The sequence below is a fragment of the Channa argus genome, chromosome 6 (assembly GCF_033026475.1).
Source record: "Channa argus isolate prfri chromosome 6, Channa argus male v1.0, whole genome shotgun sequence".
Taxonomy (NCBI): Eukaryota; Metazoa; Chordata; class Actinopteri; order Anabantiformes; family Channidae; genus Channa; species Channa argus.
The window spans coordinates 23,653,317-23,666,958 of NC_090202.1; the positions used below are offsets into that span (position 1 = coordinate 23,653,317).

Sequence of the window (13,642 nt, forward strand, 5' to 3'; positions counted from 1 at the left end):
TCTATTTATCCAACTATCTTTTCCTAATCCTATAAACTGTGAAGCATGTCATAAGGGGAGCCAGGCAGCCAGGCCCTAGGTGGCCTGGCCATAATGAAAAAACCCCAGAGGGGGGTCTGGCCAACGGCTTGCAGGCAGGTGGCACTGGAACAGTCATTACTTCACAACAGTAGCCAGAATTAGTTGGGTTCTAATGCCTGTTTCTGCAGGGGACAAAACAGGGTGAACACATACTGTGGGTAACACTACAGGATCGATTTTTTTTTTTTTCTTTGGTGGGTTTTTCCAGCTCTCACGCTGGCTTTCTCCTTTCTTATTTGACTGATGGAGGCAAAGTAACTTGTCAGTTAGATTTCCACACTATACTTATTTGACCCCCGTCTAATTCTGAATTGCACACATAATAGATGAGAGGCAATGGGTAGTGATTTTAGATTTCCTATTTTTCTAAATTGCTCCCTGGCTCAAATCGCCTCTCGAGATGGCCCAGTTAGTGGCTGCACCCTTCACAAAACATAACCCAACATAAAGTAAATGTAAAGGTTTCCAATGAATCCAGATTCACCCCAACAAATATGCTGGTCAGTGCTTTTTTTGTCCTCTACAACTAAGTCTCTAGAGCTGGGACCTTTGCATTAGAGAGGAAGGAGCTGTTGTCAGGAAGAGGGGAGGTTTTTACTTTGACACGTTGAAGAATTTGTGGTTTAACAATCCGCAATTTCAACAATTTGGTCGAACAGTCTGAAACATCCTTTATTTGTAATAGATGGGGAGCTACAGCAGTTTTATGATGTAAGCATTTCATGGCCGGGCGATGTAAATAAACGCTGACATTAAAACTGCATACATCCAGGGACAGAGCACCTTGAAGATTTTTGACTTGTGGCCAAGGCTGGTAAACTACAGGACTGTTGTTTCCGGCTAATGTTTTCCCTCTTTTGCAAGTATGTTTTCACTGTGGCAGCACTTTCTCCATTGTCCTGTAGTTAGGATACTTTGATTGTTTGTTCCTCCTTCCTGTTTGTGTTCATCCCATTGCCACTGCCACCATGTGTGCCTTGTGGTCCATATGCTCGTTAGACCGTGTGTTTTCCTTGCCTCTCAGCTTATGCCGTGTAGTATCTTTTTAAATGCCCATTTTCTATGTCATTGTTTAAGTGCCCTTGCCTAAACATAATAGTCATTTGTCTTCATTTCCCAGGTGGTAGTTCACACCAAGGAGGGGGAGCGGCTGTACCGGATCTCACCGTGGGCAAAATACGTGACCAGGGAGGAGAAATCTGTCATCTATGACTGGGTTCACTGGGATCCCCCTCAGCCTTACGTTGTAACGTATTATTTTATGCATCCTTTTAAAAAGATGTTTAGAAATGACTAAATGAACTCAATGTTTCTGTTTTATTTAAACAGCTAAATGTTGTTACAAAAACCTAACGTTGGCAGCACAACACCATGATTTACAGATTCATTTATTTTTTTTATTATTTCAAGCATTTGCTGAGCCGCCAATATTGCAAGAGGAGTTTTTTTTTTAATATGTAAACTGTGAAGATCAGCAGGGGTGGCTGTAGCTTAGTTGGTAAGGCAGTTGTCCACGGACCACAGGGTCAATGGTTCGATCCCCAGTCCCGGCTATATGTCAGAGTGTCCCTGGGCAAGACACTGAACCCCCAACAGCCCATTCCCATCCCCAGGTGCTCAGTGCCGGTCCAAGCCCGGTAGAAATTGGGGAGACGTCAGGAAGGGCATCCGGCATAAAAAGTGTGCCAAATAACCATGCGGACAATGATCCGCTGTGGCGACCCTGAACTCACGGGATAAGCCGAAAGGACAAAAAAAACAAAAAAACAATGAAGATCAGCATAGTTTTGCAGCATCAAGTTTTGAATGCTAGGAAAAGAGAATGAACCTCTGTTTGTAAATGTGTTACTTCCTGTTCTGCTCCGTCTGGCCAGGTTCTGATTACCTGCTGTGGGAACCATACAGTTACGTTCGAAACATCAGCCTTACATCTCATATGTAAAGCTGTTGTGGTCATTCTTAATGTGGGCGCTCGATGGTGCTGATTCAAGAGTGTTTGAATGTGTTTCAGTGCTACTTGACGTCCTCAGAACAAGTGTGCGCAAGCAAAACAATAAGAGGCTATTAAAGACCACCTTGCTTTCTTTATCACTTGTTATTTGGCAGCATTTTAATTAGAGGAGCGCTCTTACTGGCAGTGTATTCGCTTTATTTACAAGTGGTAATCATCTACTTCAAATAGTGGGTTCACAAGGCCTGGTGGGTAGCCATCAGGAAATTTCTTCCATGTATAAAACAAATTGCTCTCCCGTTGTGTAACTCAGACAGGGTGAATAATAGATCTTTTAATATTTAACATGCACAGAATGGTTCGCAGCCTCTGTGGTAGGATATTGGTGTAAAGACCCAGAAAACCCACACTTTGTCTCCAACCTTATGGTTCATAATTACTCACCAGATGTACTGTATTTTTAGCAGGTTTTTTTTTTTTTTTTTTTGTCAGAATGTGCTGGAGTCTTTCATAGATTTCTGTTCATTTCTGGTTTCCTCTCCAGCAAATCCACCCCCGGCCAAAGAAACCCACAAGACTAAGAATATATGAAGCCCACGTGGGCATCGCTTCACCAGAGGGAAAAATTGCTTCATACACCAACTTCACCGACAACGTGCTTCCTCGTATAAAAGATCTGGGTAAGACAGGAGACAGCGTTACCTCCATAAGATTATTCCTTTCCCGTTTATTTTGCTGGCTACTCTAGTCTGTAAATAGTGCTCAGAAATCATCCCGCTGTGATCCCCCTCGTCTAAGATTCAGTCAGAGGTTTTGTTGACTCAACTTTAGAACATTTAGGAGCTTTTCCAGCCAAGAACAGTGAGGAAGTGAAGCATTAAGGTTATGTATATGCCTCCCTTCACATCAAATCTGAGCCAACTATGTGGTTTGTGGAAAAACAATAGTTTTTCCATCTCTGTCAACACTGGTCCATAACCCAGCACACATGCCAGGCTGCTTTTGAGTGCCACTGTTCCTCCTGTAGCAGTATTTTCAGTGGTGGCCTGTCACACTCTCTCTGCACAAAACCACATCAGCGAGTCAACATTCTGTTTACTGGCATGACCTGAAGGGATCACTGACCGTTGGACAGTGTTTTGTAAAGAGGGCTCTACAGCACAAGTCACACACCACAGCAGTTATGGCTCCAAAACTGACAACTTGTTTCCATTTCCATGATCTTGACTCAGACAGGAAATAGCAGAGTAAGGCCATCGTCCTGCATCTTGTGTCATTCACAAAAACAAATATACAGGCTTGCAGTTGGGACTAGATCATTTTCACAATTATTTGGAAATCTATAAAAAGAAAATAAAACCACATTAGTTAAACAATAATAAAATGTCTGCAGCTATTCTCAGATTTCCTTTATGGTTATTTTTTCTTTGAATACTGTCATTCTTGTACCAATCTTTGATTGGTAAAGAAGATTTATAATGTTTAATTTATAAAAAAAATATCTTTGTATTTGTGTCTGTTTTCTATTTCTAGTTGCACTGTTGACCAAAACTCTGTTATGACTGATTTTCATGGCAAGAGCTACAGTATATTCAGATGTGACTTCAACATTATGGAACAGATCTCTGTCTTGCTTTGCAATTCTGCATATACAAGATGTGGCGTTAGTTTGCATTTCAATACAACCTGCTGCACTGACATTATTAAAAGGGCACAGATATGACTGTCACAGCAAACCAGGAGCAATCTGATAAATGCTGTTTCCTTGGTTGTGTCATCCTGTTTAGCGGGAAAGGAAGCTGCCAGAGTAAATGCTGTCAAAGAATCTACCTGCAGCAGCTGAGGGAATCTGCACAATAGGATTCTCTAGGAGGCTAAACTCCACCGTCTCTAGTGACGGCTGTCTTTGCCATTTTATTTTCATGACTGTGGTGTGTGATTGTGTGATTTCGTCTCTCTCTCTCTCTCTCTCTCTCATTTATTTATATATCACTCTCTCACACACACACACACACACATGTATGTGTGTGTGTGTGAGAGTGTGTGAGATATATATATATATATATATATATCACTTCCTCTCACTCCAGTGCTTTGTCACACTCCTTCAGAAGCCAAAGTTGTTTTTTTTCCCTATCTAGCCTGAAAAGAAGCTGTGATATAAATAAATAAATGTTCTCCACACAACAGTGAAAAACCGCAGGGCCTCCCTCTGGAGCCTTCAGTGGCAGTTTAAAAGCCTGTTGTTCTCTTATTCATAGAAGCAGTTTTTGTAGGTCGTTTTGAAATGTTGTACATGACCTCCTGACTCTGATAGCTGGTGTTTCCCTGTAGCCACAGTTTGTCTTTAGGAAACCAGAGCCTGTGTCAAAAAGGAAAGACCTGCAACTCATATATACAGGAGAGACTGACATAGGTCAAACAGCATGAAGTCATGTTTCCAGATGCAAATTAATGAGGCCAAATGCTGTATTTCAGTAGAGAGAGATACCGTGTGTATAAGCCTTACATGTTATAAGTATTATTTACACTTATGACTTGTGTTTTATGTATAATCTTAGCAGCTGTTGTTATTTCAACAGAAATCAGGAGATGTCAAGAAAAATACTCCCTCCAATTTTTGCAGGAAAGCAAGACTATCCAAATAAATAAATCGAATAGGACGTAACACCTACATGTATAATGAAGGGGCACCGAAATGTCAAGCTATATTGTGTCAGGATGCCACACGCACAGTGTATCCCAAACACATATTTCTGATCATACATAATTTAGTGGTTTACCCACAGCTAATATCTGAAGTATTTATGTCGGTTAGACAAAGGTTGCTCTGTAATCTGGAAAGTTTTCAACACGTGAAATCAAATTAAACCTTTTAGAAATGGAATAATGTGTTTTTTTTTTTTTTTCTGCTGGTATCCAGGTTACAACTGTATTCAGCTGATGGCTATCATGGAGCACGCCTACTATGCAAGCTTTGGATATCAGGTTACAAGTTTTTTTGCTGCTTCCAGGTAAATATTTATCAGTTTGAGGTTATGATTAAAGCATGAAAATTTCAAGCAAGAATGAATTTCATTGTGTTATATCTTATTTATTTTACAGTAAATGTTTTACATTCTATGATCTTATCTAATGCATCGGTGCTTGTGCATCAGGCAATTCACATATGTGTTAAACGACCGTTGGTGACCGATGCTTGTCCTCTTCAGTTTTACTGTGCCGTCAACGGATGCATCAGTTGCACTTTTTCGGTTGCATTTCTGCGTCACTTCCTACTCTTCCTTTTTTACTTGTTCACCTCAAATCAAGGTTAGCAGGTCTGACACCACCAGTAATCTCTCTGTAAATACATTTGCTGTTAATCCAGGGAGTGGGGAGGGAGTCGTAGATAAAGGTGGACTAGTCTGAGTATTTATCTTCTTTCAGAGATCCCTTCCTCTATGCTTAAAGTAGAGCATAAACCCAAAGTGTAATGTATATAGTGTAATTTCACCCATGATTGATCTCTCAGTGTCATTTAAAACCTGAGAGGTTGAATACCGGGAAGCCGGGTAATACTGCCGCTATGGGTCCTGTTTTGCAAAGAAGCTGATATGATGATAGCTGGAAGGACATAAGGGACGTTATTGGACAATGTGAAGAGTGCACTCGAAAGATATTTGTGAGTTTGTGTATGGAAGTGTGTATGCATTCACATAGTGTAGTTGCAGTGTGCTCTTCATGACCCTTTAGATGGTATTAAAGGACTGTAAAAGAGTTAGAATATCATACAAAACCTATCTCATGGCAAAATCCTAAGAAGCCGTCCTTACAGCGTGCTTGTGATGGATGATCTTTAGATAAATGATCGGTGAATGAGATTAGGTTTGCGAATAATATATTGGTCTTGTGGTTATTTGAATCCCACACATTTTAATGAAAATTCAGTCCGGGCTCTCGCACTTGCCTGTGAATCACAGGCTCGTTGTCACTTTCATAGTAAGTTAGGGAAAAATAAACTTCAGGGCCAAGGACATTTTTGTTGCACAAGTCACGAACCCGGTGTGTTTTTGGGGGGGGAGGGGGCAGGTTAAGGTGCTGTGCTATGGCTGATCATAAAAATTAGACAGAGAGGTTTAATATTAAACTGAAAATCAAACAACACTTTTTTGGTCCTTGAAAAGAAGAAATGTTTACATGAACTATTGTTTTTTTTATGACTTTTCTTTATTTGTGTAGGTGTGAGGTCCAAATGTTTAGATATAGATGAAGATGAGCCTATGTGACATGTAGTTGCTGCAGTTTTTCCATTCAGAGTAATTTTGACATTGGGACTGTAAATGTATAATTGAGACCGGTGCTTAATTTAATCTATGTTTAGGCCGTAAAGTGGAGATGGTTTAAGGCAGGATCTGGATGTAGTGAAACAACAACAAGTATCTGTGCTTGTCTACCTGCAGTCGCTTTGGTACCCCAGACGAGCTGAAGCAGCTGATTGATGTGGCTCATTCGATGGGAATCTCGGTGCTGCTCGACGTCGTTCACAGCCACGCCTCAAAGAACACCGAGGACGGCCTGAACCGGTTTGATGGCTCCGACTCGTGTTTCTTCCACTCTCCACCCAGAGGGGTGCACAGCCTCTGGGACAGCCGCCTCTTCAACTACTCCAGGTACTTCTTGTTAGGCATCTTTCGAACTGCTGGACTGCACCTCCCTTCCATTTGTGTAAATGAATCCAGCTGCCTTACTCAGAGTAAACCTAAATCAAATAAAATTCTCATGGCAGTGTGAGAAAGTCAGCCTTTTACTGTATTTGATCATCTGCATTTTTTCGAGTTTCAATGAGAACTGTCTTCATCCTTCTTAAACACAAGCTGTTTCATATTAGCATAAATATATTTAAAGTTCATTGGCATCAAAATATATTGTCCAATGATGCGCAACGTATTTTGATGTGCATTGGTACATATGGTTAAAGCATTGCTTCTTCATTTGATGAATTAGTTGCATAATGAAATTTTCGCTTTCAACAAGGTGGAAGAAAATGATTGTTAGGGAACATTAACAGGTGTTTGGGAAGTCTTTTATGGAAATTGGGAGATCCAAGAGCATTTTAAATACATAAAGCGGCTGTATGCACTGAATCAGAACCCACTTTATCACTGATGTACAGTATCAGTGCTCAACATTTTAATAACACACAATAAATCAAGCATTTGGTTTTTTACTAAGCTTTTAGACATAAAAGCAAGAAACTGGCCGCTGATTACTGCAGTTTTAAAACGACTCACCATTATGCTCTATATGTTCGGCCATAAAGATATGCAATGTTGCACATGATCCAAAACTCATAAAGGAGATTTAAAACAATCCATTGCTGCATTAGATACTGTATATGTTGTAACTTTTCACCCTTGAAAGCAGTGTTGATAAATGGGCATAGTGGTTTAAGGGTTTCAGATTTTTTAAAAATGTATAAGCATCATACGAGCAGCTCATTGATAAATGAGGTCAAATGGAAACTGACATACCACTCTTTATATTTTCTGATGCTGTATGATATGTTGAAGGTCAAAAGCAAGACATGATCGCAAAGATGACAGATTCCATCTCTCACCATAATGGCCATGCATTCAGGTTCACTTTTAATCTGATAGTCCTGAGGCGTAGAGCAAATGGTGAATTTAAGTTTCCTCACATGCTCTAGATGTTTTACCTTTTACACATTTGGCCAGACAGGTGTTGAATTTTAATGCTTTCTGAGTGATGATTTGATGTTACGGTGTTGACAGTCTTTGGTTATATTCATATTTTCAGCTAATCACAAAAATGTGAAGAAAAGCATGAAGAGTGTAAAGTTGACAGGCTTTTTTTTTTTTTTTTCCCCTGACTCTGCTTGTGCTCAGCTTACACCAAAACTATTGATTGGTGTTGTTGTAGGTCCTGTTAATTAAGTGTCTCTGCTCTTGCCTCTGTGCCCAGAAAATGATCCCAGCACACATTAAAAATGAACGGGCAATGTTGAGCCTATCAAATGCCTTTTTTGAACTGGCTTTTAATAAGTGTGTGTCGTGTGTGTGTGAAGCAGTTTCCAATACATTATACAATACTTAGTGTCAGGCACAGGGGCTATAATAAGAGAACAAGGTTCTTCTTTCATTAGTTATTGAACTCTCCTCATATCAGAAGCACTCATTAGACATGGTGCAGACATATGCCACGACTGCGAGGCATATGAGGAGTCATTTGTATAAGCCCAAAGGAGCTCGGCAATGTCATAGCCAGTTCATTTATCTTTTCTGCCGCTCACAGGTTGTTTGGATGTGTCGTTTTTGTCAAGCTCTTCTGCTGCTCCCTTTGGAAGGAAATGAAGCTCAGAGGCTAGCCGCAAACCTCGTGTGAAACACAGCCTGTTTTTAATCAAGCAGCGCCGCTATCAGCCATCACGGTCCGACCATGATGTTCTTATTACGTTGACAGAAGCTGACTGATACAGGCTATAGAAGCGAAGATATATTTTTGTTGTTGTTGTCTCTCCTGTTCTGCTTCCACTTCTGCATCTTTATCAAAAGGCACTTTTGCGTTTAGTTTTTTGTTTCTTAAGTCGGCATGTGTTTGTCTCCAACTTTTCCTCATAAAATATTCAACTCAGGCTGAAGACAGTGCCATTTAGGTAGATGCCTGCTATCCAATTTGTTAACTTGAGTTGCCTCTGAGTCAAATGCGTCTGCATTCAGTATAAGAATGTCTGGCTTAGCAAACATTGGTTCCAGGCACTAGAAGTGCGAGAAGTGCTTCTGCAGTTGCTGAATACCAACATGGTAGTAGAAGATCTGAGCTGCATTGAAAATATATAAGGACACATCCTGCAGACACTTACCTGAGCTCACTCATTATAGTCTGCTTGTGTCAAGAGACTCTTTATACAAAGCAGCTTGTAATTCTCTGGGCGAAATTGTTTGATTAGAGTAATTATTTGAGTACAGTGGAGGACAAGGTAATAAGTTCTTTTCCTTTGCTTTTAGATCAAATGTTCCAAATGCCATTAAAGCATCAAAGGATACATACTGTACCATGCATTTCACTTGACCCCTCCACAAAGACTGAACTCACAGCACTTATCAGCATGTAGAAGGTGATGCACCAACACTCGGCTGCTCTTGATGTGATGAACAGAATCTAACTAGCATATGCATCCTTATATCTCCTTATATCTCCTCCTCCCATCTTCTTTCCAAGACATCAAGGTCACGTTGAGACAGTGACTGTGTGGATGGAGCCCTTGGTTCATCGTGTAGTGTGTTGGCAAACAGAGAAGATGCTTTTTGCGGATCAGAAGTGAAGGTTCTGAGAAGCTTGATGTGGGCTTGTTTTGTAGTCCCTGCACCTTTCTCAGGATCATTTGCCTCCATTTTTCATCAATCTTTGTGTGAACTCTTAAGATATGAAAAAAAGGCCCAGGGCCAGGCTTTGGAAAAGTCTTTAAGTCTTCTTCACGTTGTCATGCTGAGCAGTCGCTCCTGTGTTTGAGGACCAAGGAGCAGTAATTCTTCTCTTTGGCAGGGTTATTCTATTCAGCCTTTTATTGCATTTGTTAATGATGTGTGGGTGAGGCAATATAAATAGGGATTTTTTTTCCTTCCGTGTCCCTCTGGTGCTGTTGATCCTAAGTGAATGTACAATAACTTACACGCATTTAGTGATGCACTGTGAGGCACAATCAAACAAATTAGGTTCTCTGATATATGATGTTTTATTAAAATAATTCATCAGAGTGTACTGTTTTAATGATTTCTTCTTCTTTTTTTTTTTAAGCCTCATGTAACGAATTATGGACATGTATTATTTTCCAAGCATGACTTGTAACAGTGTGAGGTGTGTTTTCATCCTTTCCATTTATCGCTACTTACTGTAGGTTTTCAGCAGGTGGGCCTTCCCCTGTGCCAGTTTAACATCCTTTAAATTCTGAAATTCTAAAGGAACAGAGCCGTACACACAGGGAAGACACGTAGAGAAGCAAAGAATCCTCCTGCTGATAAATGACAGGCTTTTATTTTAAACAAACAGAGCAGAAACCATCACAAGAGAAACAACAACAACAAAAATATATTTCTACCTCCCTTTGGAACATTCCCGTTTTAACATACTCGGACATGATCTCTACTGTCTGATCAATCGATAAGCTCAGACCTGAAGAACCAGCTCAGTCCAATTTCAGTCTTTAGCACCTATGAGCTTTTTCTCCTGCTCTGACAAGTCACAAAGCAGTGGAAAAAGCTTTTTTTCTCCTTCTGGTGCACTTCAGTTAATGAGCTCCGCTTAATTGCAGGTGTGGATGGTGACTGGATGAAGCTTGAAGCCTGTAGTGTTTCCAGTAGATGCTGGATAAAGCCAGTGGGTAGGAACAAAGCAGCTCTACACCTTCATGCCCCTCAACTCTTTAAAACTATCTCACAAATGGGGGAGGGGGGAAACGTATGCAGAGCTTTTTGTCAGCAGGCGGTTTATTGTGTGATTCGAGTGACTAACCTTCTGTAGCTCCTGAATAACCATTTTTTAGACTGTGGATTGTGGATCACAGAGAAGAGACGAGTTAACACTAACTGAATAAGGAGCCATTATACTTTTTAAAGCAGATTTTTGTAACTGGTCTGCAACTCCAAATCAGCTAACGAATATAAATGAAATGGTGCCTCTTTTCCCACCTCCTCAACTTTCCCAATAACCCAGTTATTGCATGCTGTCAAAAGCTAGCTGCCAACTTCTGGCCCACCTCATTTTTTTTTTTTTTTTGTTTATTTCAAACATAGTTAGTTCGTTTGAGACATAATTCTTTGTCAGAATGGTCATTCCAGAAAAACTTTATTTACTTATCAATGTACATCTTCAAATATATCTGTACCAATACTAAAATAGTATTGGAAAAATTCTCTGATGGAGCATAATTGACCTGTCAGGCTACAACTGATTCTTAAAAAGCGGAAAGTACACGGTCATACTAATTACAGATTGCTACTGTACATACAAACAGTCTCACAACCACTGCAATATCCCTCCCAAGATGCCAAGCAAGAGCAGCTAGCTGCCAGGCGGCCTGAAGAATGCCAGACAAATGGCAGAAATCTGACACAAAGCACAGCAATACAGGGACAGTCTGTCAAACAGCTAGATGAGAGTTTACCCTGTGAGGCAGCCAGCATCCCCAGACTGCTTAAAGGGCTGCTTAAAGATGTGGCTCATAGTATAGAGGTGCTTTTCACGACAGTACACGTGTTTGCATTTTACGGTGCACACAGCGTTCATAGGCGAATAGCCGCTTATTCCACGTGAACATATTGAAATGTCATTATACAAATTGGCAACTCATTTTGTTCTACTGTGCATATGTATATTTTATGTACTTAGATGCTGAATAGTTCCTTGATTGAGTAAATAAATGAATCAGGGTTTAACCATGAAATATGAATTTATTGCAGGTGTCACACCTGTCAATGTCTCTGTCCTGGCTACATTAATGGCTGCAGGGATTGGAGAAAAGTTTGAAATGCGTTAAATGAGACACCTTATTTGTCCTTTTTGGTCCAACAAATGCACACCATCCATCAGGCTGTCTAGCATCGTTGTTTGAGCATCACACTTCTTGTGGAATGACCTGTCAGCTTCTTAAATTTATTTGGTCTTATCTGCAGCTTACCTGTGATGTTGTGAAAACGGGGGGGACTTAAATCTTTCCCTCTGCCGTCATGAGAAGATGCCATTTCCCCTTATGCAAAATTGACTCGTAGAAACACAGTTTCCATCTCTGCCCAGCATGCGTACCAATGCAAATACCATAATACGGGTCGCAGTCATGTTCAGCTGGACGAGGAAATGAGCTCAGATAAGGAGCAACTGAGCATGAAGCTGACGTAAAAAAAAAAAGTGTGATCTGACTTGTAGTGACCTGAAAAGCAGTGTGTGCTTGCAGGTATAAACAGCAGCATATATGATAGATTGCCTTATTTTACTCTGAGTGCAGCAATATTAGAACTTTACTAACCAGGTTTCGGTGTCATTGCTGCGCTTTGGCACGAAGACAATGTGATTTGCTATTTGCTTTTGTATTAAGGATAACTTGGTTGAAGTGCATAGATAAGTGGACTATAGCATTGGGTAGAGAGCTAACTTTCTCACTCTAATTGGACTTGATGATGAATGGCATTGCGGGTCCTAATGTGGCAGTGTGGTTTCATCTTGGGCCTCTGGCTCTCGCTGGCTATTATCTTCATCCCATGAGGATACATTGTGTCTGAGCCTTTGTTGGCTCTGCGCAGTGGAGTGAAGGACCTAATCTATTTATCACAGGGTCTGCGTGACCACCCAGCCAGGCTGCTATATCGGATCATACCAGGCTCCCTTGTGCTCTTCCTCAAGGGAAGGAAGAAGCGCTGATGTAACATGCAGCTTCACACCTGTCAAACAGTGCTGGGGATGGTCATCCCTGAGGGATGGAGCACAGAAGGCAAGACATTTGAATGTATTTTGTGTCATGGCTTACCTGGCCAAAAGAATCTAGCATTTTGTCTTTTGCCACAGAGGACATAATCCTTTGCATTTTTGTGCTGGAACATTCAAGGGATGAATCGATGATACGTTTTAAAAGGCAATATTGAGAATTGTCTAGCATTTCTGCAGTTATTGAAGTGTTGGTGGAGCATGAATCTGGGACTCTTCAGTGCTTCACCAACTTTTTGACAGGATGAAATTGCATCATTCAAGCACAAAATGTTGAACTTCCACTCAGTGTTGTGTCACAACAAGAAAAAAAAAAATGAAGTTCAGTATCCAGTCTTTCTAATTCAAAGTCTGAATCAGGTTTTTAACTGCTACTGTGGATATAGAGCTTAATTTCCCTGTTCTGTTCACAAAGTAAGAAACCCTAATTCAGTACCACACTGACCTCTTTAATAATGCAAATTACTAAAAACTCAGCAGCATAAATTTGCTCAGCAGCATGTGGTTTGCTTCACTCCCATCTGTCTAGACAGGGACAGTAAATATTTAAGTAGATCTGTTTTTAATGCATTTAATCAACACAATTTCCCACAAGCCCAAGACCACTAAAAGTACAACTTCACCAATTTCACAGACTGAGGCCAGTCGGACATTTGCATACGATATTATTTTAGCTGAACCCAGGCCTCTGTTTTGTGTCCATGACGATGAATAAACTATAAATAGAGCAAGTGCTCGACACAAGAGCGCGTCTGAGACTGCATATGTACTCATGTAGTGGTGAAACATTTATTAGACAAGAACTTTTTCCAAAACATCTAAAGTACAACATTTACTACAAACAAAGAGTCCTGTCCTTTGTGTAACGTGCTTGCACTCTTATTCATTCAGTTGTGAACGGATATTAGATGTCGTAAGTGAATTTTAGAAGAAAGTGTTGGAAGATAACTTTTTTGTTGTTTAATTTTCAGTAATAACTTAGTTATAGTATTTTCTGTTGTCAGACACACTGCTCCACTGGGCGACAGGTTTCTTGTCGGAGGGGATGGTTGATAATATGATGAGTTTAGAAAACACATGGCTACGTCGTCCCGGCAGGGAACTTTTGCTTGCCTGCCGTGACCCATTTCTTCC

At 40.5% G+C, this 13,642-nt stretch overlaps 1 protein-coding gene across 1 annotated transcript in view; it reads left to right on the forward strand.

The window, feature by feature from the left end:
* gbe1b (glucan (1,4-alpha-), branching enzyme 1b) overlaps positions 1 to 13,642 on the forward strand; it is a 70,709-nt gene that overhangs the window by 13,950 nt on the left and 43,117 nt on the right. Inside the window, exons 4-7 of the mRNA XM_067507206.1 lie at positions 1,202 to 1,327; positions 2,577 to 2,712; positions 4,956 to 5,046; positions 6,475 to 6,684. Of these exons, the coding sequence (XP_067363307.1) occupies positions 1,202 to 1,327; positions 2,577 to 2,712; positions 4,956 to 5,046; positions 6,475 to 6,684 (563 nt within the window). The remainder of the gene's footprint in view (positions 1 to 1,201; positions 1,328 to 2,576; positions 2,713 to 4,955; positions 5,047 to 6,474; positions 6,685 to 13,642) is intronic.